At 43.6% G+C, this 25459-nt stretch overlaps 1 protein-coding gene across 2 annotated transcripts in view; it reads right to left on the bottom strand.

Moving 5' to 3' along the window:
- Window positions 1-25459, bottom strand: part of chst11 (carbohydrate (chondroitin 4) sulfotransferase 11) — a 62144-nt gene that overhangs the window by 12273 nt on the left and 24412 nt on the right. For both annotated transcript variants that reach the window (XM_035618939.2, XM_035618948.2), the window contains exon 2: window positions 9104-9189. In XM_035618939.2, the coding sequence (XP_035474832.1) occupies window positions 9104-9189 (86 nt within the window). The remainder of the gene's footprint in view (window positions 1-9103; window positions 9190-25459) is intronic.

The raw sequence follows: 25459 nt of genomic DNA, 5'->3' as shown, positions 1-25459 counted from the left end.
CTCAGTGAAAGGCAACAAGGCATGGCCCTTCTATAAAATCTCGACAATGCTTACAGTCTGCGAGGTGGATTCATCCTTTCCACTGAGGCCGGCGGCACATTTACTTTCCATAATGTCATTTATGAGAAGTGGAGGCAGCAGAGGGAGAACGGCCCCTGCAGATTCTGACCACCTGCCCCACTGTGACATGGAAAAGTCCGGAGGAAAAGTGTCTTTATCTAACCCCGTACTTACAGTATCCCTGCAGTTACACACATTCATACAGCTCAAAACGACCACAGTAATCTATTGATGGAGGCGTGTGGTGAGAAGGTAAAATCTATTAGATTAAGTTAAAGGGCCCATATTATGCTCCAGGCACCTTTTCAGCCTGCCTCCACGTATATTTGGTTATCTGGGGTGTCTGCCAGCCCACGGAGAATGAAAAGAAAACAACGAGTCGTTGATTCGTGGTTTGGGTTGATCGTGCAGACGGTCTGCAAACGAGCCGTTCACAGCCCGGGCGTCAAGTGACGTAAGTTGACTCCTGCTACTGGGGCGACCACGCCCCCAACCTGAGCAGCACCTCCCCCCTTGAAGTGCGGAAAAAAACAGATCGCATCTCCCCCGCAAGCGAACGACGACCATGGCCAAGCTAGACTTGCGGCCGGCCGCGAGCTACGCAGGCCGGCCGGGATGTCGTCAACGTTCTATCGCCCAGCCCCTTGTGCTCTGTGTTAATTATGGAGAAGGTGTCCGCTGTGCCTCCCGGGTCTCTCGTGTTTGTGCCTTGTCACGTGCGACTGTTGTCATGGCAGCGCAACGCCGTAGTTGAGCAGCAGACCCGGGGAGGAGCGAGGCGGAACGCGAAGGGAGGGGGGGGCGAGGAGTGAGCAGGAAAGCGCTGGAATCGACCGTAGTCTCACAGGGCTGTTTCTACAGAAAGAGGAGGGTGCTGTGTGGCTTGATCCTTGAGGTGTTTTGACATGGGATGGCAAAGACATGTAGTGCACACACCTGAAAACCAATGTAACTTGTGTAAAAAGGGGGCATAATATGGGCCCTTTAATAATCTGCCTGGTCATTTCAGGTTAATGGCACCTGGGTGAGCCTGTCGCTCCTTGTCCCATAGTAACATTAGACCAGTGACCTGAGCTCAGAGAGTTGCTGCACCACCACAGAACCCAGTAGAACAGTCACACTCTGACCCAGCAGAAGAAAAGGTCCCACTGATGTTGGGGCATGCGTTGGTCTATGAATAAGTGTGTATTGGAGATGTTCCCATACCATTTTCCCATCCCGATATGATACCAGGACTTTGTTAGTCGGGCTGGTGCAGAGTTCTGATCCAATACCAGTGCTTTAAAAAAATAAAATCATTGTTGTATGGTCTGGCTCAGGTTAAACTTCTTGTTATCTAGTTTGACAGTCATAACTGAAAAAAACACAATAAATAAATCTAGGCATAAACAACAATTACTTCCTTTAAATAGCTGCTGAAGTTCAGCCACAGCTTTAAAAAAAAAAACCCCAAAGACCTTTAAAGTTTTAAACAGTAGAGTAACAGTATAAAACAACAACATGGTACATGTCGCCGTTTTACTTGTGGGACCTTATAAACAGTACTAACCAATGACAGTACAGCACAACTGCTGTTTTAGAGTGGCGAAGACGAAGAGATTTCCGGGATAGAGTATCGTTGGCCAGAGCTAGTGAAAATGTCAGTAAATTGGTCATATTTCTCGCTGGAAAGTGCATTTTTTTTTTATCTTTCATCGTGTCTTTTTAAGACAATTTCAGCTGTATCGGAGGCAATTGTCATACTGGAACCACAAATCGTAATATATGTAGTGTGCATGTATTGCCTGCATGTACTACTACATGTTACTTGTGTCTCTACACAACTATAGAGCATGCTGTGTGTGTGTGTGTGTGTGTGTGTGTGTGTGTGTGTGTGTGTGTGTGTGTGTGTGTGTGTGTGTGTGTGTTTCTGTGTGTGCGTGTGTGTGCGTGTGTGTGTGTGTGTGTGTCTCTAATTATAGCAGCACAGACGGGATAATGACAGACTGCTCTGACTTTCCCTCAGAGCCATCAACGTTTCCCTCTCCTCTCATGAGCACTTTACCCTTTTCTTTTCCTCCTGTGCACGTGTTTCCCCTGAGTGTGTTTCACGTAGCTCTTCTCTTCACTGTTCTCTACGTTTGGAGACCTGAATGTGTTTGGTTCACAGACTACTCCCCTCAAATGGCAGCACAACAGAATTTATAAACTACTTTTCTTCAGTAAGTGCACTTAACATTTTCAAAACGAATTAAATGATGTTCAACGATTTAAATGTTTCGATTAACTATTTGTCTTTCAGTTCAGGTAACTCACTAATTTAAAATGGTTTATAGTGTACTAGCACTATGTCCTTTCATTCGTTAGAATGTGTTGTGCCATGTTTACATCTTGTTATTACTTAACTGTGATATTTCATTTGCACTTCTCCTTCTTCTTCCTGTTAATGCTCTCATGCAGACTTAAGTATTTCCTTTGCTGCCAGCACCAAGTATATGATATATGATCCGGAAAAAATACAATTCAATCCATAAAAAGATATTTTTCGGTCAGAACTGACTAAATCAATGAGTGTAATGTCTTCCTCTGAGTGGAGATGGGACAAGGTGACTGAGCTGCTCAGCTGGATCTGAACCAGATTTGTGTGTAGTCCTGCAAATGAATTCTATCTTGATTTCAAGAACACAGGCCTGTTTGGAATCATTCTTCTTTGATGATAATGCAACTAAAGATCTTGTCTATCCGTGTCTGTCTGTGCTGTGCAGCCTCTTCTCTCTGCACAGTTTATCCCCTCAGAAAGCTCATCTCCTCTAAATCCCTCTGTCTCTCTCCCGTCACCTACTTCGGCCCTGCTCAGTCTCCACAGATACACCGAGACAAAAAGTGCTCAGCCTCCTCCGCTAAATCCCTTTGTCTTCAAATCCCCCTCCGCAACACACACATCCTGAACCCGTGCACACAGTGTTCGACTGTGCTTTGGTCGGACGTCTTCACAGCCGAGCTACACTCAGACAGCTGCTTTAGCTTCTTTGCTGTGGGTGAAAGGTGCGACGGCTCTTTCAAGTCCATGCCAGTTCCTCCTTCTGTGTTTCTGGATAATCTGGCCTCAGGGAGAGGCAGTGTGTGAAAACCCCACGCAGGATATCTGCAGCTGGTGAAACAATACGGACATTATCCAATGGCCCAGACACACGCAGACACTTCCTTCACTGAGTGCATTCATTCATGAAAGGCCTTAATGACGCCCTCTGCATAGCGTGATTACTTTAAACTACTGTCTTTGTAATGAAGACTGTCCAACTGGGACACTCTAAAATTAGATATGTTGATGAGGAAATCATCACGTCGAAATAGAGAGATTTAGTTAGATCTTGGTTGGAATGTGCTGATTTCACCCTTTTCACGAGCTGGAACGGGAGAGAGGAGAGGAGGAGTGCGACAGGCAGATGAGACACCGACAGAGAGATGGATACAGACACAGAGTAAACACAAGCGTCTCTGTGACGTGGCATCTACAGGTGAACCCAGGCGCGGACAGAGACAGGCAGGCAACAGGTTTTATTTAAACTAAATCAGGATGGGGGAGGAACTGGGTATCGGTCCAGATGGGGGGGGGGGGGGGGGGGATCTCAAAGCCCTTAAGGCTCCACCTCTGGATGGGAGTGGGTTCCAAATCTTCAGTGCCTGACTACATGAAGCTGCTTCTCTGTACTTTTTTGGGGGCAGTTTGTGCGGCACATTCATCAAGCCAGCAGTAAGAGACTTCAGCAAACAGTTGTGTGCGACACATCGTAAGATCCAAAGGGCCCCTGATTTTGGCACCTGGATAAGTGAAGCAGCACTTCGCAGATGATCTATTGCCATTTTTCCTCCAACCCTCCTTCCGAACAAGCAGGGCTGCAGCTCTCCCCCCATCGGCTACGCTCTCCCCCCTAACCCTTCTCACAGTGTTTGTGGCCACATTCAATTAATCCCTTTGGAGCTTAATTGCATCGCGCAAATCAGCTCATTCTGATTCTAATTCAGATGAATAAACCAGTGTTGCCCCCCCCCCCGAGGACGCAGTTTAACTTCACATAGTGATAACACATGGAAAGGTAAAAATAGCAAATAAGATCGGGCCCGGATTAAGAACACAGTGGCCCCGGGCCCTTTTGGAGTACAGCATGCTGTCTGGTCTGCTCTCCACTCTCCAGGAAAATGGCGGAGGGTCAGGCGGCTGAGTATTGTCTGCAGAAGACCCTAAGTGATGATTCGACTGTAGTGAAATTGTTTTTGCTTCTCCTTTTTGTGACCTGTCAGACTATCTGAATACATTTTCTATCTTTAAAGATCAACACCTGCATGCTGGTTCACCCCCACCCGCCTAAACAGCCCAAAACACACACACACACACACACACACACACACACACACACACACACACACACACACACAGGGAACAGCTCTCTCTCTTGACCACTGACCCCATGCACGCCCTACAGTTTACTCTGGCTTCAGCGACACCCTCCTGAGCACACACAAACGTATCAATGGGACTTCACACCAGTGAGAACGTGTGGAAAATGACCCTACAGTGAATCTACGTAGAACTGCTCTAATCTTAGCTGCACAGGAATGCACTCAAAGCCCCATGGATACTTTAAAAAAGTACAAGTTGATAAATGGCCACCAGAAAAAAAAGGGAAACCAGCAGAGAGCGGGTGTGAGGAAGAGGGGAAGCCAGCTTGAAAACCGTGAAGGACAGAAGGAAGCACATGGAGCGGATGAGGGACGGCTGGAGGTGTGAGGGCTAGAGACAGGCCAGGGTTAGTTGCAGAAGAAGAAGAGGCAGGCACACAGTGAGTGACAGATAGTGAGGAGGACAGGGATGACAGAACAAAAAGGAACAGAGTCACCATCCGTCACTGTGGTAGCATCACCTCCAGCAGTGTCCTCCTGTCTGCAGCACACTGACAGACAGATGTGCCTGACACTCTACATTGTATACACACTTCCCCTCCACAATGTTCCACAATATCCACTTTGGGAAAAAAGTGGATTAACATGAATAATTCATAAAATAGAATTGTACACATTTTCCATGTTTGAGACATCGACTGGCTTCAGGTCACTTGCTTGAGATAATGTAGCTTTGCTTTTGTCCAAATTACATTATCATTGCAAAGCGGGCCTGTTCTGAAAGCTCCCCTCGTGGATACATTCAAGGACAATGGTACTAAAGCGTCATTTTTTTTAAACAGGAAAACTAATGTGGAAGAGAAGACAACAGCAAATATTTAACCCTCCAGTAAACCAGCAACTTAAAGTAGAAATACATTTACCCAAGCACTGTATATAAGGTACTTCCAGCTCATGCCACTTCACATTCCACTACACCTTTGAGGAAAATACTCATTTTTTTAAAAATTGGTTTCAATGCTATAGTTTCTAGTTACTTTGCAAACTGAGACGTTATCAACATCAGAAAATGGGATGGGCTTTTAAATTGAGTACTTTGCAACAGATACACTTCCAAACAGCATGTAAAATAGCTAAAAGGCAACAAGGCATTACAAGTGAATGCATCAGAATAATAACTTATCTAATGATATAATAGTATTATAGTGTAACATATATTTCTCCAGTGTTAGAATCTCTAAAGAAGAGAGAGATGCATGATGGGAGCTCCCCCAGCAGTCTAGGCCTATAGCAGCATAATAAGAGATGGTTCAGTAAACACCCGAGCAGCTCCAACTAAGCTTTATCTATCAAAGAGGAAGGTTTTAAGTCTAACTTTAAATGTAGAGAGGGTGTCTGCCTCCCTGGAGGCTGAAGGCTCTGCCTCAGATTCTACTTTTACAGACTCTGGGAACCACAAGTAGTCCTGAGTTTATAGAGACAAGTGGTATATTGGGATAATATGGAACTGGGAGCAGGATTTTGAATTCTATGCAGAGATGGTAACACCGGAGGCATATGAATTAAGCAGATGCTTTTGTCCAAAGCGACTGCATTCAACCATGAAGATATTAAATTATAATAAATCAGTGTTTTACAGTAGGTGCTGATGCTTTACTTCCACTGCTCTTTACCATATTCTTTCTGTAGTTGTGTGCACACTATAATAGTGACATCATGGGTGCACCCACTGTCAGGTTACCTTCCAGTAAGTCCTAACCTTACTGACTTAACTGCAGCCTGTATGATTTTCTGAATGCTTGTGTTTGTTGCCGCACTGGACCTACTATATTCGTGGTGACGCCATCGTTTTGGGAAATCCTAGCAATTATCTTGGTTTCAACAGTTTTATAACGAGTAACGAGGAAAATAAAAGCAAAGTTGTAATACACCATAGCTTTCTCTTGAAGACCTTAAGGGTTTTCTGCTGTTTCTGCTGATGAAATTAGCTTCCATACTTGGAGGTGAACTTCAAAGTTAAGATTTTAAATAATGTTGTTGTAGCTGAAGTTACAATGCAGAAGTCAATGTAATGTTACCTAACTTTGTGTTAACAGTGGTAGTTTCCTGTATGTGACACTAACCATTACATAACGATAACATTAATATAGTTATTGACATGCTGTTTCCTCAAGAGCCAGCAGATCAGCAGATGGAAATGAACTGATTTATCTAAGTTAATGTTAAAATGCTGTTATGTTACAGTATGTGATGTAAATATTAAGTTTAGTAAATGATTGTAGGCTTTGTGTTTCAGGTCACGTTCTTTTGACATTGTTAATGGAGTAAAGACATATATTTTTATCTAATGCTGGGATCCATCATGACATGTTCAGCCACACAATGCTGCTGAAGTGAGTTTTTTCTTCTTCTATTACTGTTAAAAGAAGAGCAGATACAAACCTTTTACAACTAATGTGAGAATGTGCATTTTTAGATAACAATGGATAGAGTATTCACTGTTTGTTGAAGGTAAGTGTAATGGATTTAATATCCTCGAAAACAGTTTAACACTTGGCTATTACACTGTTCATTCCTATCAGCCATGCTCTTCCTCGTTCCCTACATCCTCAACTGTTCCATTTCTTTACCAGCCTCGTCTTACCACTCCACGTTTTTTGACATTCTCCCCCATGTTGTAAGCAGCTGTGAAAAGTTGTTAATACATGTAATTCAAACATTACATTACCTGACACTTTTTGACCAAAGCCACTTACAATAATCAGTTTTTTGACTCATATCAGAGGTAGGCAGGTGGCATTGCGGGCCTCGCCCAAGGGCCCACACATAGTTTATAGTTCTCTTTATATGTCCTATTGATTCATTATGTGCTGTGTTTTTTAGTTATTGCGAAAATGAAATTGGTACTGTTTACACAGTAGGGTTGTTGTCATGAATAAAATGTACATGAGCTGAACTGCACTGACAACTGTTTCAAATTCTGGCTGCGAAAACAGTTTGTACTGTGACCCTTAAAAAATACTTCTAAAGTAGTAACAGTAGGACTCATCTGTTACAGAATTCACACACATGCTCCTGGGTGAACTTCTGGTTAGCCAGTTCCAGATGTTTCCTTCTGTCAACCATTGCCGTTTTAATTGTTTAATGGCAATGGACACACGCATGAGTAACTGACTGTGAGCTGCCCTTTTAAAACTGACTGTTGCAAAGACTCAGTTGTGCTCAAGACTGACTGACCCATACCTGTGTAGAACCGGCTGATCATCATCAACATCAGTACCATCAGACACATCGCCAAAGAAAAGCAGTTCCAACCATCACATTGGAAAAATTAGTGTGACAAGTCATTAAGAAATCATTTGGCCAATTATGATGAATGTATTGTGTAATTTTGGGTCTTTTTACATTATAGTGCAGCTTTAATAGTAGGGAGAACAGAGGGTGTCCAGCAAGTGAAGATCTTTGTCACCACCACCACGCCATCCTGCTGTCCCCCCACTCTCTCTCCGATCAATGAAGAAGAAAAGCCATTAAAGCTGAAACCCATATTATGCTGCAATTTCATGCAGGCAATCATGTAGTTACAGCAGGCATCATGTTCTCAGACGGCTGCATGAAGCTCTTTATATCTAAATTGTGAACTGTTAAATGAAGTGAGGCTTCGCTGACTGGAACAGACACTGATTGGACAATAATAGCCCTGCTCGTCATGCAGACAAATGAGCAACCACCCCATTACATGACACCTCATTTTCCCTCCTGTCTGACTTCTGAACCAAATTTTTGGTCCTTTGTTGTCTGCTCTCATTCTTTGAAGGACTGCAGAAGGCTTTATCACCTTGCCTGTAATTCTACACGACTACACACGATGATCAGTCAATCGGGACTGTCACTACAAAAGTGCAGCACTCAGATTTCTGTCACCTCCACTTTGACGTCTAGGCACTGACGTCACATGTTCTGATTAGTAGAGACGCAGCAAAAACCTTTACCTACCTTAAAGGGATAGTTCAGTGATTTCGAAGTGGGGTTGTATGAGTTTCTTATGCATAGTTAATATGTTACCTCGTGGAGATGGAGATCAGCGATGTCATTTAACGGAGTTTGGAGGAGAAGTGGAAGAAGCGAAAGACGGAGCTCTACTCTTGCAGAGGGGACCACCGAAAAACGTCTCTTTCGACACACTTCTAAAATATTTTGAGTGTTTTGCGGAGTGATACTGCACCGGCGCGAGTGGTACATGGCCGATGTACGCTTGAAAAAAAAGTGCAAACTTAAATGTCTGTCTGGACGCAAACTAAAGCAGTGAAATAAATACGTCCTTTAGCGTACAATTGAATGGATATATTCTTTTTTAGGTAAGCATCGGTTTGCGGTGGTCCCCTCTGCTGCAGTGGGACGCTACTTCCACTTCTTCTCCAAACGCCGTTAAATGACATCGCTGATCACCATCTCCATAAGATAAGATCTTAACTATGCATAAGTAACTCATACAACCCCACTTCAAAATCACAGAACTATCCCTTTAATCCCTGTTTGGGAAGACAAGGAAAGTTAAAAACAGACTAAAAAACCTCTGAGAGCTGGGTGAGCAGAGGAGGGTTGAAAGAGAGAGATACATGAGGAGAGAGCAGATCGCGATGTTGGCACGTTAGCCTCCTACCTGTGTGGGGTTGTAGAGCTCCTGCAGAGCGTTGCGGGACCCTTTCCTACAGCAGCTGTCCACCATGAAGGGGTTCCGCCGCATGACTGCAAAACAGATGAGACAACAATAAGAACGGAGGACTCTCAAACCAACCAACCCAATCCAAACAGTGAAATGACTTAAAGCATCGGACCCTCCAATCTCATGACTCCGGCTTGGAAAAACCAAAACATGCCGTTGTCCTCCACTGGAATTTATCCTGTTGCGTGACCCTTTTAGCACAATATCTTTCTTCCAACATATCATTGAACACTTCTTGCAGTTGAAGCTAAATCAATTTAGCTGAACAGAAGCCACTGTTGCCGGAGGTGGTAATGGCAGGATGGAGGCACTGAATTCCACCTCATTTCTCACAACTGTTATCAGTTGCTTTAGAGAACTAATGCACGTACTCTAGTGCGCAGACATGCAAATTAGGTTAACTCTAACCTGGCTTCAATTCCAGGAGATGTAAATGGTTTGTTTGTCTCTGTGTGATGACCTGCAACCTGTATAGGACGTACCCCGTCAGCGTCCATTTCCAAACCAGGAAGTGTTTTGTCAAATCAGCTTGCCTGATGCAATGTGTACTTGAAATTTAGGAAGTGTCCATGCATGTCCGTGCATCTCGTATTTTCATCTTTTTACCGTTGTAAAACCATTGAACATTGACATACACTTCTTGAACCAGAGGAGCCACTCCTCACTGCGCTGCATTCTGGGGATTGATGCAAGAGTGAAATCTTGCTCCTTGTTGTTTTTTGTCGTGGACGCCTGGACACCTCGCCAAGGATTGCACTTTGGGAACCATCATTTTAAACGACTTTAAACCGCTTCAAGTAGGAGGCAGACAGCAAACGGAATAAATAATGAGAGCAGTGACTATATGCCAAGGGCGAAGCCACAGTTCAGCGTTTGTTTGGCTGGCTCTCAGCTCTTTTCACGACTCAATACAGAGCAGTAGCTGCTGGCAGTGGCTCAGTGGGAGCAGCCAGCGCAACACTCCGCCCCCGCCAACATGCTCTCCAATGACTGGATGTCAAAGTGCTGAAGGACAGCACAGGAACAGCCGGCCAGTAGAACGAACCACTGAGACAGCCAAGGATTTAATGTGGGTTTATTCCACACGTCATCTGCCCCGTGTTCATGGATGAACATGTGTTGTAGAATATGTGCAGTGAGGACCTTGAAGGCATTCATTAAAATGTATAAAAAGTATATTTTTGGTGAAATGTAAGTTATCACTGTCAGGGAGTTTTTGTCTATCCTCCCATGAGAAACTCTTGGCTCTCAGGCACCAAGCAAGGCCATCTTATCTATGGCAAGCCGGAAAACAATCAGTGAGCAGCTGAAGTCTCTCCCGAGGTGTCATAGTCGCGGGGAGATGACAACATTACTCAAAGCTAAATACATCTACAGAGACCGGAGATGGGCAGACTATCATGGGACGCCGAACAATGTGAAGCTGTTGATCTGTGTAGCGAACCGGAAGTCTCCTCAATACTGAGCTCTTATAATAAATATTTCTGCTTAAGACATCCACGGTTTCCGTCTTCCTAAATCAGCATCCATTCCATCAATTATTCCATTTCAATCACTACATTGACATTTCCAGTGAGAAACATGCTATCTAGGGATGTATGTGATTACAACTTGTTCTGCTGTTTGTCTACTCTATTAGTGTCTGAGTTCATTGAGTCAAATTCCTTGAATACGTTCACATGCTTGGCCAATTAACTGAGAGGGTTCCTCCTGCAGGGTCACCTCCACTGTCAAGAGAGGAAACCAAAGTACGCAACTTAAGACTTCCTCTTTTGCTGCAGTCGGTGACTGAATGGCTTTTTCCAAAACAAAATAATCCAAATACATGAGTCTTGCATATATTCACTGTCAAAATAGCTTCTCTTATGCTCCTAAAGTTTTGGTAGGATTACCTGATTTCCTGCGGCTAACGTAGGATAACAGTTTTAAACACTAAAATATATACAAAACAGTTTTCAGCTTTATTTAAGAATTCTTTTAAGGGTTTATCAAGGGCATACATCTGCAGGTGCCTTAAGAAGTTGAAGAAGATGACACCAAGGTTGGTTATTTAAATAAAAAATATTGTACATAAAAATGTAAATGTTGATTGATTATGTACAGTTGCAATTATCAGTTTTTTATATATATATATATATATATATACAGTCCACAGTCTGCAGTGGGAGCAAAACAGGATACACATTTGCTCTGTAAAGCAGATGACATCAGAATTAATTTTACATACAAATCATACAGAGCTCATGAGTGAGCTGAGGAAGGGGCACATATATATCCAATGCAGCTGTATGTGCACTGTTCCCCCTCTGTTGTCCCCAAACCAAACCCACTGACACTTGTTAGTGTAATGAGCCCCAATAGACAGTGACCTTCAAACACTGAGAGGAGGATAGAGAGATGCCAGAGATGTCTCACACACACACACACACACACACACACACACACACACAAAGAAGTGCATGATTGATAACCTTGTTGCTATAGCTGCTCTTTGTTCATGCAGTTCAGCTCTTCATCCTACTATGGACGATGTACACAGACAATTACCATATTCTCTGAAGATGGGAGCTCACAGTGAATATTTCACTCATACTAATATCATCCAGAAGCGCATATACACACATGCCAACACTCCTCTGCAGGCTGAGTCAGCAGAGCAGTGGTGATTAGTGTGGACACTGCTGTGTGTGTGTGTGTGTGTGTGTGTGTGTGTGTGTGTGTGTGTGTGTGTGCACGTGTGTGTGCGTGTGTGTGTGCATATGCGTGTGTGACTGCACCATGTGGCACTGATCTCTGGTCACAGAGCCGTGGTGATATTTGTCTAGCACGGGAGAGCCTGCCGCCAATGATGAGAGACGCCAAAATAAATCAGGTTGACAGTTCGAGTATTGATGAGCAGAATAAACACTGAATCACACATTCAATTCAAGACTGCTAATGTGGCAATTGCATCATCACTAGAAAGTGCAAAACAAACCCCCACACCCACCACATTCACCCTGAAAACAAATCACACTCATAAGGCACTGTAAAGAATCCCTGAAAGGCAAGAGAGATGTATATATTTTATAAATATATTATATATATATTTTTTAAAGCCTTTTAGGGCTATACATGCCCTTACCTACTCTAATTTGTAAGCTAAAGATTGAGTGATGTGTTTTAAATACTTTGGATTACTTCAACACATTACTTGACATTTTTATTGCCACTTTGAATAAATCTGTATATTAGTAGAGTAGACTGAACGTTGGAATCCCTCTGAATTTACATTTACATCTAATCATCTTAAAATAGAAACAGCACCCAAAAAGGCAGATTTGAACTCTTCTGTTTCCCCACAGCATCAAATTTGAGAAAAAAAGTTTTGAATACCAGTAATGTAAATCTTAATGCTGATCACAAGCTGATCTGCAGCGGGCTTGCAATTTAGCTAAGTAAGTAGCTCTCTAAGAAGGAAACCCGACCAGCAAGAAAACTACTGCAGAGAAGACTGTTGATCTTGAGGATGTAACTGTACTGTGATTACAGTGACATTGTGAGGGACATGTCCCTACAGCATATAGCCAAATCTACACCCATGCGTGGACTCATCTGGTGGGAGGCCCCTGCCAGGACAAGGACCGGCCGCCCAGTCAGTTTGTGCCATGGAGGAAAGAGACACTGTGTGTCCACAGCGTCCACACACAGCACAGCACAGAAACCAGCCACCCAAACCTATCCAGCTCTCATACTCCGCATAGCAGGGATACTGTCACGTTGCCATTCCTCCTACCCTCTTCTTCCTCCTCCTCTCGTCTCCCTGTCACCATCATCCTGCTGCGGAAAAACGCTTCCATTACAACTTTGCTAGTCCTCTTCACAGCAGGTGAGGGGAAAGCTGGGAGGTTTCCAGCTCAACACAACAACCAGGCCCCTCTGTCATCCACTGAGAACCACGGGGAACATTTTGAGTGCTTTCTAGTAAAACTTAATACTCCCAATGCTTCTTCCCAGAGCACGGCTCCTTTAAATTGAGATGCAGTGTGCCCGGGAAGGTCAGGAGCACAAATTTTGCACTTCACTTAAAAACAGCTAGCAGAATGTCTGTTCGCTTTGAAAGGGAACAGTGCCAGCAGCACCCAAAGCGTCCTCTGTAGGAAACCGGGGCTTAGAATCACAAGCGCAGACAAACATCAGAGAGCTCAGAGCCGAGGTTGTGCAGCGCTGAGGAATTCTCTACAAAGGATCCTTCTGGTTTGTTGCTTCAACTTGGGTTGTTTTAGTCAAGCACTGTTGAACGCTTTATTTACTTTCACACAGAGAAACTCAGGTTTATGGAGAACACTGGACGAGCCTGATCTGCGGGTGAATAAGCCAGTGGATGGAAAGCATAGGTGAGACACACGATAGCACAACCGCAGTGTTCTCCCTGAACTAACGCTAGGCTCCATTTATGCTCACACCGCCGAGATGAGGCAACGCGAACACGAGCGGACAGACGATGGGCTTGGGATCCAGGTGATCTTCACCTAATCTATTTGGAGGTAGAGCTGTAGCTGAGAGCGAGCAGTGAGGGCGTGCACAGCTACAGTACATGGACCGTATCTATGCACTTCTCCAGTCTTATCGACTGTGCTCAGTGCTTTTACAGTGCAACACACATTCATTCAGCGCTTCCGTTTGCTGAGCATTTTCATACACTGCCGGAAGTCAATTGGAGGCAATTTTGGTGTTCGGTGTCTTGCAAAAGGACACTGAACTTTTACATGCGGACTAGGGGGGAAGCGGGGATCAAACCGCTGACCTTCTGGTTATGCCGACTTCCCGCGACACGATTTCAAGCCCCATTTCCCGCTCACCGTAAATCAGAGGAAAATCGACGCGAAATCGGGGCTCGAAAATCGTCACGTGATCACTACGTGTGAACTACCAACGACACGATCAGGGCGACTCGCCGAGGCCCCGCCGCCGCGCGGTCTGCCAGATATCTAGCAGGCAGATATGTGAGCCTTGATGTGAGTGACCGCAAAACCCGCGTCAACGATGAGTCACGTGATGATGTGAAAGCCTGCGGTTACAAGGCATCACACTGTGTAGTATGCACGGTGCAGGACTTTGAAAATCGCGCGGTTGTCCGAGGCATTAGTGGATGACCATCTCCCACTCCTGAGCCACAGCCTCCCACACACACAGTAAGTACAGTCGCTCAGTGCTGTGTGAGCAGCCTGTTATTCTGTATGCAATCAAACTGCCGGTTTGAGACATTTGGGCTCTGACGCGCCTTGACACACGTCAGACAAAGGGAGACAAAACACAAGAGAACAATCCTTGTTTAGTTTCAGAGTTGTTAGGCCTGAAGTGTTCTTCATGGAAAGCTCTATGAAGAGCAGGGCCACTCCTGCACATGCTCAGTGTGGGGCCGCAATCAGGCACAACATCTGCCGCCATCTACCAGCAAAGGATTATGGTCCTTTGGAGGAGGATTAATTTGTCCCTAATCTTACCTTCACAGTGGGAGAGGCTGGAGATGCACTTCACACTGGACTACACACGCGCACACACACACACACACACACACACACACACACACACACACACACACACACACACACATACAGGGGTAGGGGTAGACACTGACATACACTACTTTGTGGCTGTGAGTAAGTGAGTGTGTTGCGTTATTATCACCCTGCACAAAACTAAAGTGCTGCGGCTTAGTTGGAATTAAATGAACAATGCAAGTAGAGCAGGGAGGAAGAGATACAGGTGAAAAGCAATGTTTGCACAACTTCATTAAACAAAGATCAACAAGTTCTTGGGGAAATGAATTTCTCTCTCTCTCTCTCGCTCTGTGTGTGTGTGTGTGTGTGTGTGTGTGTGTGTGTGTGTGTGTAAAAAACCAATCAAGTCTCCAGTGATGATTGGTTAGAATGCTCAGTCTAATCCCTTTAATGATGATTACTAACATGAAGATAATGCACATGCAGTTCCAGCTTTGTATATTTCTACCATCATAATCCAACAAGCCTTGACTGACAGGTGTGCACAGCAGGAGACAGGAAGTGTCATTCAATATACTGCAGTTTGACAAAATGATCAAATTCCCATCGAAGCAGAGACTGGTAACAGTCATGTCATATTTTTTTGACATATTATATGAATAATGTAATGGGGGGGAGAAAGTTAGGTGAGGCAAATATAAATATTTGAACTGTACAAATTTTAATTCAGTCCTGAATTTGGAAATACACACTGTATCTGTGTTCAACACCTTCTTCTGTGGGGGGTTTTCTTTCATCTGGATTTTGACGACTATATAACAGCCGCACTGGTATGAAAGATTTTGGTATCCAGATCAAATTTAACTCACCAAAAGTGATGGGGACAAAAAGTCCCCCTTTGGTGTGGGATGATTATGATTGATGTGACTCGGACAAATCTCTGGTTTAGTCCCGTGGTCGTAAAGTAAATAAATAAAGGGATTACAAACAGCGGCAGTATGTGGTGTATCGGTGATGCAGCACAGGCAAAGCTGGTAAAAGCTGGTGTGATATCAACTCAGTATAACAAGGTTCACTCGCCCAAAATATCCAATCAAAGGCATGAAAGAAAGGGATGGTTTAAACAGCTTGGGATACATGTCTCTGAGATCTTTCAAACAGAGCGCTCACTGTCGGCTGTTTTACAAGGTCTATGATGACAGGTGGTTTCAATGACAGCTTTTCACGGTAGCTCATGTCTGTGAAATGATGATGCTGTTAACAGACTTATTAGTCAGAGCTGTGAGCATCACAAACTACACAATTATTTTCCCCCTCAGCGTTCTGTGGCGGAGACAGAAATCCTAGAAACCAATGTCTCAAAACCTCCCCAAAAAACCCAAAAACGTCTGGAAAACTCGACCTACTCCTGTGCATGATGTCACCTCCTCACATCTGCTCATTCCCACAGTCCCAGGAAGCCTGAGTCAGACCTGCCCTCTCCGCCTGACTCAACATTCCCCTCACCGAAAAGGAAAGGAATTCGTAGCCAGTAGCCTAAAGATGGGAACACAGACCACAGAGGTTCACTTAGCTCTCTGTGTGTCAACCCGGAAACCGTTTAGCGAAGCATGAGTCAGACAGAGATAGTGGAAACATGGTCAAAGTTTGAGAAAGATTGTCTCTGCCAGACAGTCGTCACACTTTAGGTCCTGGTAAGAGAAAATCTTTAGTTTCAGAATTGAAACCACTGTATGATGGTAAATTCTAAAAATGGATATGGTGGGCGAAGTCCGGAATGAATTACCGCCGTTATATAAGGGATGTTTTTGCAGAGCTATTATTAAACAAGTGAAGAAATGAAGAAAGCTAATAAAACAAAGTTTCGTGTGGGACTTCCACCGTATCACAAGATGGTCACAATGATTACGGGCACTTGAGAGGGAGGCCGAGGCCACATGGACTGAATGGAACAGGGCAACAGAGGAAAGGGGGACATGAGGATGGAGACAGAGGCGCCACCGGACAGATCAAATGAACTTAGTGAGCCACACCCTGTGGAAGACACACACACACACACACACACACACACAGGTGGGTACACAGAATACTGGGAGGAGAATCAGTCTCTGTCAATGCAAGGCAGCAGCAAAGACACTTAATTCACAGTACAGACTAAAATGGTTCTAGACACTGCCACACCTCACTGCCTGCACTCCAAGGTCTTATGCATTAAACATCAAAGGTTGGAGAAACAATCAGTTGAGTTATTCATGAGCGTTTTTAGCTATGAGATTCCTTCTAGGAAGGAGACATTAGGCAGTCATGACGAGGACCTATGGGTGCTGGCTGACTTCACATAACTGAAGTTTCAAATCTGTCTGCAGGGCAAGACTCTAAGGCACAATTACTGTAACCAGGACTGGGTTTATGTAATCAGATTACAATAATTCGTAAAATATAATAGACCCACATTATATTTGAAAAAAGGATCAAGGATTTTAATCGCATCACAAAAGATTATGACAACCAATGCTATCGACTAGATATTATTTATAGATATTTTTCGACATTTGCATTTGCTGCACTTTGCGCAAAAAATGTCATTGAGTCAAGATGAAATGTTGAAGCAGCAGCATTGGCAAAACCATTCTTGGCAAAATGCCTGTGCTCAATAGCTAAAAAAACAATAAAGGGCAATTTATGGATATTGGATGCTTGCAAAATGTTTTGAAATGGTTCATGACAAAAAATTATATTCGTGTGCAATGTTTGTATTCAGTAAATGACTAGATAATGACTATATTTAGTCTCAGATTGTGAGTGATTTCCCTTTTTAAATTCATCCTCATTCTCTGCTTGGATGACCTGTTTAATATTAGGTGCCCATTAAATATTGAGTTACATCTTCCTGTATAAGTGGTATGAAGCACCTTATAACAGTCACAGCATTTATACATAGGCTGTACTTCTAGTGTATTGAGCTAAATGCTAGTATGCTAACATGACACGTCAGATTCATCCTCTGTGGGAGATACATGTCTGGACAATTTCATTAAATCCATCCAATAGATACGAATCTATGATAACCGGTATTTCAGGGTTGGTATTTTTGTCTGGAACATTTCGGATCATTTGAGTGTGAAAGCATATTTTATAACATTTGAATGGTTTGACAAATGAATCACAAGTAAAGTCATTAACCCGGAGTCAGTAGTCAGCCCCGGGAAAGAGCAACCATCCTTGAGCAGAGACTGGGAATACCACCACCCACCCACCTCAAATAAAATGGATTCTTTTAGAAGGGTTAATAATATCGTTATTACCTTTAATAATCTCTTTGGTCTGCAATCATTTCCTCTAAGCAGGGCTCATATTTTTCCCACAGTAATAACCTTGGAATGACACTGCAGATATTCTATTTGTATACTCAAAAGAGGGTCACAGAAATACTAATGCATTTACATTACATTCAACTTCTCATCTGCTGCTGAACAGTTACTGCAATCTCAGAAAAAACTTTCATTCCACAAAATCACCAACCCACAGGAACAAGACCAAGGATCAAAACCACAAAGGCATGACCACAGGCATTAAATATTACAGTATCCTTGGTTTATTTACTAAGACACGGCAGCCCCTTCAAGCAGAGGCAGGACAAAAATGGTATGAGTCCTGGAGACTTGAGAGATTAAATTCAAGCTGAACTAAAGGTGCAAGTGCAGCTCTGCCCGTGGCATTGAGCTCAGAAGAAGGTGAAGCATTGCCCCAGCTGCTGCGGGCTGAGGAGGGCATCAGAGTTCAGGGAGGTTTCCAGACTAAACTTATCCGGAAGAGTGAGGTTGCAGCTCCCTTGATATTTTACAGTTTTGCGACAATCTTAAAATGAATACAAACACAACCACATGGAACTTGAATTAAGAAAACAAACATCTTTTTCATGCAAAATGTAAACTTGAATGCACATCTTTTCTGCATTGTTTCTGCACAGTTTTCATATCAGCAAACATAAACGCTGATAATGATATCTGTGCAAGTCTGTGAACAGCTCACATTGGCCAATATTATTGGCTAGCTGATAGTCTGGTCCTCTGAAAATGCTGGTGAAAGCCAGAGATAAAATATATGTAGGTAGTATGCATTCATATGTATAAGAACGTCTTGACTCCTGAGCTGTCAGTTGAACTAACTTCAGGAGAGTAAAGCCAATGTTGTGTTACTGGCACAGCTCGAGTTACTCACTTTAGAAAAGTATTTCAACTTCATCACTATGTAAAATGGGTCAGAGTTAGCAGGAAAATGTGTTTGTTTGAAGCAGAGCCTACTATGAGCCTGAAAATGTCTAAAGAAGATCAATTGAACCTCTTTCATAGCCTGATAGATTGAATCCGCATAATTGCACTGATGTCAAATCAATCACAGTCTCTTTTTAAACATTTCCACAAACTGATGTCCTAACACGCTCCTCGTCATTACTTTTGTTGTCTCCACTGGTCCACCCATATGAAAATACATGCATTTTCTGAAACTAAGTAACCTGGGTTAAAAGTGTCTGCTGAAGGGACCTCCAAAGTCTTTCCAAAACTTTCAATGTAATCTGTTCCAGGACGATGCAGCCCCTGACCACAAACCCAGCAGGAGGCCTTGTCATTACACGCCGCAGACTGCAGTCATTCACAACACAGGAGGGAGGGACGGCGCCTCCAGGAGTCGGGGGCTGTTTGTAAATGCTCCTCGCACTGCTGCCGCTGAATCAGGTCACTGTGTCACTACTACTGGAATACACACACACACACACACACGTATTCACACACAAACACGCCCACAATCACATACTCACACACATACAGATAAGAGATATAAGAGTCCATTGGTCATCGCTAAATAAATAAGTAATTATTTTGTGTCTCTCACCTATTCTAGTCCACGTGTTCAACCAGGTACCCGAATTATTGGTCTGATTGCAATGACATTTGCTGTGGATAATCCTGGTCCACAGTGGATGGATCCTTAATATTTCTCATGACACTTCAGCCATCATTTCCACTGGTTTACGATAAATCTAAGCAGAAAGACCCGTTTATGTTATTTTTTTAATATCAATAAGCTTGCGATCTTTTCAGTAGCAACACCCTGAGACAACATTTACATTGTAGTAATTTTAGACTAATGAACATGACACCCACTTGGGGGGTTTTACAATTGTTCAGTTTTTTCATTTTTTTAATTGGGAACAGCTTCCCTGCAGTAATAATGCATCACACACACACACACGCACACACACACACACACACACACACACACACACAGGCGCCAGCCGCAGTTGCTTTGTCATTTCTGTGATTTCACTGCAGTTCAGCTTCATTCAGTGTGAATTGGGTTCAGTTTCTCTGTCACCATCTGTGTGTTTTGAGAGATTACTTCCCATCCGCAGTGTGTGACACATCAGAGGCAAAGCAGGGGCTTTCAAAAGCAAGTGCATACATGCTCACGGGAACGCCATGCCTATTTGGCCATATTTTGAGCAACATTTAATTGGGACCTTTTTTCGAGGGGCTAAATATTAATCAAAACCAGACTGAATGAAGACAGAATGGGAAGGTCTATATGAGCTCTTTAGCTTCTAGTAATGAGGTTTATGAGGAGAACTCCGAGACTGAATCAGTAAAGTTGAAAGCCAGAAAACCAAAGCAATGTGCTCAAAGACACTAAAATGCTTGACAGAGCAGAGCAGATTGCTGCGCCTCGCATAATTCTCTGAAACTACACATACAATTGCAGCTTAAATAGTTAGAGACCATCCTCTACAGGGTAGCAGCTAACTCATTTACTTCACTTATGTGTCAGTGGTAAAACAATTTATATTACAATGACACTGGCAAAGATGAATAAATATAAAATGAATTGTGACATTGAACATTTACCTCTAAATATCTCTTTTTAATTATTATGTTTCAAGAAAATTCAATTGTAGATTTCACAGATGGAAAGAAAAACATACAGCATATGAAGATGTATATGGCTGAGTCGTAAAAACATACCACTCTTCCTGAGTTGAATGGTGCTTGTTGGAGAGACAGTGTTACAAAAACTCACTGATGTACAGACAGATGGAAAGAGAGGGAGAGAGATTAAAGTGCAGTTGTAACAGATGCTGAAGTGCGTGACTCTCCACGATTGGCTCTGTTAATTGGCCTCCTCTGCTCTCATGGCAAACAATGTGAGCAGATCCCTGCTGTGCCCAAGGGTCCTGCTGCAAATCAGCTAGCTAGACAGAAATGCTAATTTATTTTTTCAGCCATCATGGTCAAGGTCATTTGCTCCATTTGAAAGTTTATTTACAGAGACTTGCATGGGAGAGGCGATCAATCACGGTGCATCATTAGTCGCATGAAGGTTTTTTTTGTGTGTCCAAAACACCCAAATACAGTGCATCAGTCTCATTAGTATACCGTGCAAACACACACAGTCCTTGAAGCCAAGCTTCTGTCTCTATAGGTTTCATAGTAATGGAGCGAGATTGATTATTGCCTTATGGAAGAAACAGTAGATCTGGATCCCCACGGGCATTTAATCAATGGTTCCTTGGCCCAAAGCCAAACTGTTCACAAGTATGCATGAAAATCAACATCCTGCTGGCACACAAACTAATAACAAAGACTATGCACAAATGAATTCATCAAAGTCTACAATATTTCTATTAATGGACCTGGTTGGAAAAGACAAATAAGTGAAAGTGTAATAAAGACATTACTGCTGCCAAAAGGGTACAAGAAGCCATTTTTTTTAAATGAGATGAACTGTTTTCAGTGTAGCTGAGCTGTAACTGTGAAGCTCATTAGACAAATTGATTATTGTATCATTTTTAAAAATCATGCTGGTTAATACATGCTGGTCCAACCCCTCCACACACGCACGCACACACACACACACACACACACACACACACACACACGTGGTTATGGCTTATATATTTTACGTAATATATGACATCTCGAAGTCTATTGCTGGAGTCGTGCACCCACAGCAAGAGAGAGGGGAAGGGTGAGCCTGAGTCAGCAAAATAAAGTTGGGTGATGTGCGTGTGCGTGTGCGTGTATGTGTGTGCTCAGTACAAAGCAGTGAAGCCAACAGTATTTCTCCCTGTCAGAAGCCAATGTCACTCCAATGTCAGCTGGTCAGGTGAAGGAATGTCTGAAAAGCGCTGATGTTTTGGTATTCTTTCACACTGCAGTGCTCTTTTCTCCCTACGTCACCTGAAGGCCTCTTCAAAGACTCCGTCATGGCCATGCTTGTGCTGATATGTTTGGGTTAAAGCATGGCATTTATCTGTCAGATGTGCCCTGGGAGAGCTGAACAAACATCGTCAGTGTGAGCGTGTGTTCTTGTGTGTTCTTGTTTTATCCTTGTGAAAAGCAGGTTTTAGGGTTTTACACTTTGAAATCTTCACTTCTCCATAAAGCAAGATTAATGGTGAGACTTGAATCTGGAGTTAAGAATAGAATTGGAATTAGCTACACATCTGATTATTACAAGAAACATCCCACAGAGAACGGGAGTCGGAAACTCAAGGTCAGTTGAACTGATCAGACCAACCTTTAAAAAAAAAAAAAAGGTGTCTCCACCAGCGCCACATTCTCATAAATCAAAGTACATTTATCTATATGGCACCTTTCTAGACTTATTCACCATCAAAAGCACTTTACAGTACGTGTCACATTTACCCCTTCACACATCCATTCATTCAGACCCCTTCATACATCATTCATACACAGCCGTCAGAGACAATTCAGGGTTAAGTCTCTTGCCCAAGGACACTTTGGCACGCGGACTGGAGGACCCCAAGATCGAACCATCCACCTTTTGGTTCGTGGCTGAGCCTCTCTACCTCCTGAGCCACAGACACACGCAATGTATGATTTTTCATATTATTATAGGAGGTGGTCTGACGGATAAATGGAGAAAACACAAGCCAGACAATCGAGAATATGCTTTATACTCCTCATACCACAAAACATACTCCTCCATTAAATATTTCTGAATCAAGAACTCAAGCAAAGAATACAGTACAGATAGTACCACAGTAATCAATACAGGCTACATTATTTGCATTTCATATGTATTGTACCAGAGCCGGCCCTGGGCATAGGCTGTATAGGCGAATGCTGAGGGCGCCGTCATCCATTGGGGGCGCCGCGAAACATAAAGTGGGCGTGGTCTTCCTGAGTTCCCCGCTGGGCTGCACACGGGTTCCTGATCAAGCTCATGATCTCCTGCTGCATTAAAGCTGTGACTCGTCGCCAGATTGTTTCTTTTCGACCTGGTTAAAAACACTCGGACAGTTTCGTCTCTGACTTTGTTTAGATCTTGTTCTGTGCTTTTCCCGAAGATGATTTTGCGGTGGCCAGGTATGAGTCCTGGAACTCAGCCACGAAAGCATTGCCGACCTCACGCCGCCTTGCTCCTGCTTCTTTACCTAACTGCTCAACGTCGCCACCCTCCATCTTCACCCTGTATTGCTTGAAGGACTATTAAAATCTGTTAGAGCTTTAATGGAGTCTGGTTGTTTGCATCTTGGGTCCAAGTTCTAGCTCAGCCCTGAACTCTTTTAATTACAAAAAAAGACAAACTGCGCCCTCTGAACTGTCAGTCACGAGTTGACATCATGATGAACACTGTCTGATTTCATCTGGGGGTTGGGGGGCGCTGATCAAAAATCTCGCCTAGGGCGCCAACATCGCCAGGGCCGGCACTGTGCTGTACAGTATCCAAAGCATCTTTACACATAGTTACAGTGATTGTAAATTTGTCTTGAGGAATGAAGCAGCTGCTAATGTGCAGCTTCTACTGTGCAGCCTGCGTAAACAAGGCATTGCGCTCCCTTCACATGATCAGTATAATCGACTATGTGCACCACAGAGCGGGATGTGAACTCACACTAGTTGTGCATTGAATACTGAATGGTCTAAAAGGTCAAATCGTGAAGGTGATCGAACAGCCACGGCAGCACTGTCACGAGGCATCTCAAATTCTAAAGTGGAATTTCTCCGCCGTCGCCAAGTGTTTGCTCATTGTGGGGGCTGTTTGGTTTTTCTCTATTAAATTGTAAACACCTAACATGTAAATCACTCACAATACGACTACTGGCCTCAAAACAGAACACAACTCTGCACATCTGGCCCCAGAAATGTGATCCGCTCAGCTGTGGTAAGACGTGGACATGAGGGGAGTGGTACTGGTGGTATCACAAAGACCACAAAAAAGCAATTTTCCAAGTTGTATTTACCGAAAACACATCTGGTGGCTGCATTTGCCTGCTACTTTGGGTGGTAGAAACGTCTCCCTGCCTTCTCTCTGATGGATCTCTAAATGTATGCTTGTTGACTGATCTTGCTCGGTGATTGCTGAAAAGCGTTCTGCTTTTAAATTCCTATGTAATATCCAACTATCCACACATCTCCGAGTGATGTTGAGCTATCCATGTTTTCACATCTTTGATAGGGAGTTCTCTTCTAATGGTCAAAATGTAACCGAATGGTACAGTGCATATATAATATCAAAATCCTATCACATTCTTCATCGGGGGTTTGTCTCTTCTTCCACAGTCTAGTCTTACGCGTTACTGTCATCACCGTGTGTCGGCTGTGGTACACACACAAACACAGTCAGCATCACAAGACTAAAATGTTCAGCAATAGAACCCTTGAGTTTGTCTAAGACCCCTCGATTACTACCACTGTCTCTGAAGCTGGGTTAGTCACAGGTTCAGGACTAACATGAATTTGTTCCAAACAAATGTTGGCATTATGAACCTCAGCAGGCCAGCTGTGCTGTCTGCCTCGGTAAATAATGGTGAAAAGCAGCTTGAATCAGCTTTTCATTCAAACCAAACAAAATTAGAAAATCGACTCGACCTACACGGCATTTGTGATGCATCTGCATCAAAATGAAAAGCAACTGAAGTGGAAGCCTCTAAAAGTCCTCCCAGGGATATAAATTGGTGTTAGTGGTGAGCCTTGTCATCTGTGTGCCAGGTTTCTTTCTTTTCTTCCCCCTTTTTTTTATTCCATTCAGGGGCTGAAAAAAAAGCTAATGAGCTGCTATATGGGCTCATTTTCTACTTTTCTCTCCCACTCTTTATTTCCCCCCTTCACCCACAAGTCCTTTCGAATCTACTTTTTAAACTTGTCCATGAAATACCCCTTTTTTTGGAGACATTAAAGTCTTTTCTTTTTTCTCTCTCTGCCAGCATCTCATTCATGCGGCTCCTGTCTGGGGTGTGGCCCATTCGATTAAAGGTTTTGAGGAAGCTGCTCGGAGCCAGATCAACCCCCCTCCGGGGTCACAGCTGGCCTCCGGGACTACATATATAGAGAGAGCTTGGGCCTTGGCAATGTGGAGAGATAACAGAGGCTAAAATGGACACTGGGACAGAAGGAGGGAAGATCAATTTAGATAAAAACCCCAAGAAGGCTGTTTATACAGGGACGAGATATAATAAAGACAGTGAGGAGAGCAGAGAGCATGAGAGCATTACAGAGCGTGCTCTACAATCCTAACCTCTTCACTTTCCCGCGGACAGAGGTGAATGAAGACACGCTACAGGGGGGGGGGGGGGGGGTCCCAGCCGGGCTGGCTATCTGTGCTCTGTGGCCTGAAGTTAAAGGGCTCCGTAGATCACAGCAGCAGCAGCAACACAGACCGGTCGGTCCCACTCCACTCAAACACCATAACCTCAACCTGAAGCCGGGGCCAAAGGACCAGACTGGTGTGCCGATGTCACAGTAGCCTAAAGGGGATGTTGTTGTTGGGGATGAATGACGTGTTTTTG

This window comes from Scophthalmus maximus, chromosome 12 (genome assembly GCF_022379125.1).
Source record: "Scophthalmus maximus strain ysfricsl-2021 chromosome 12, ASM2237912v1, whole genome shotgun sequence".
Taxonomy (NCBI): domain Eukaryota; kingdom Metazoa; phylum Chordata; class Actinopteri; order Pleuronectiformes; family Scophthalmidae; genus Scophthalmus; species Scophthalmus maximus.
Note: the sequence above shows the minus strand (reverse complement) of the source record. Positions and strands in the feature narration are given on the sequence as shown.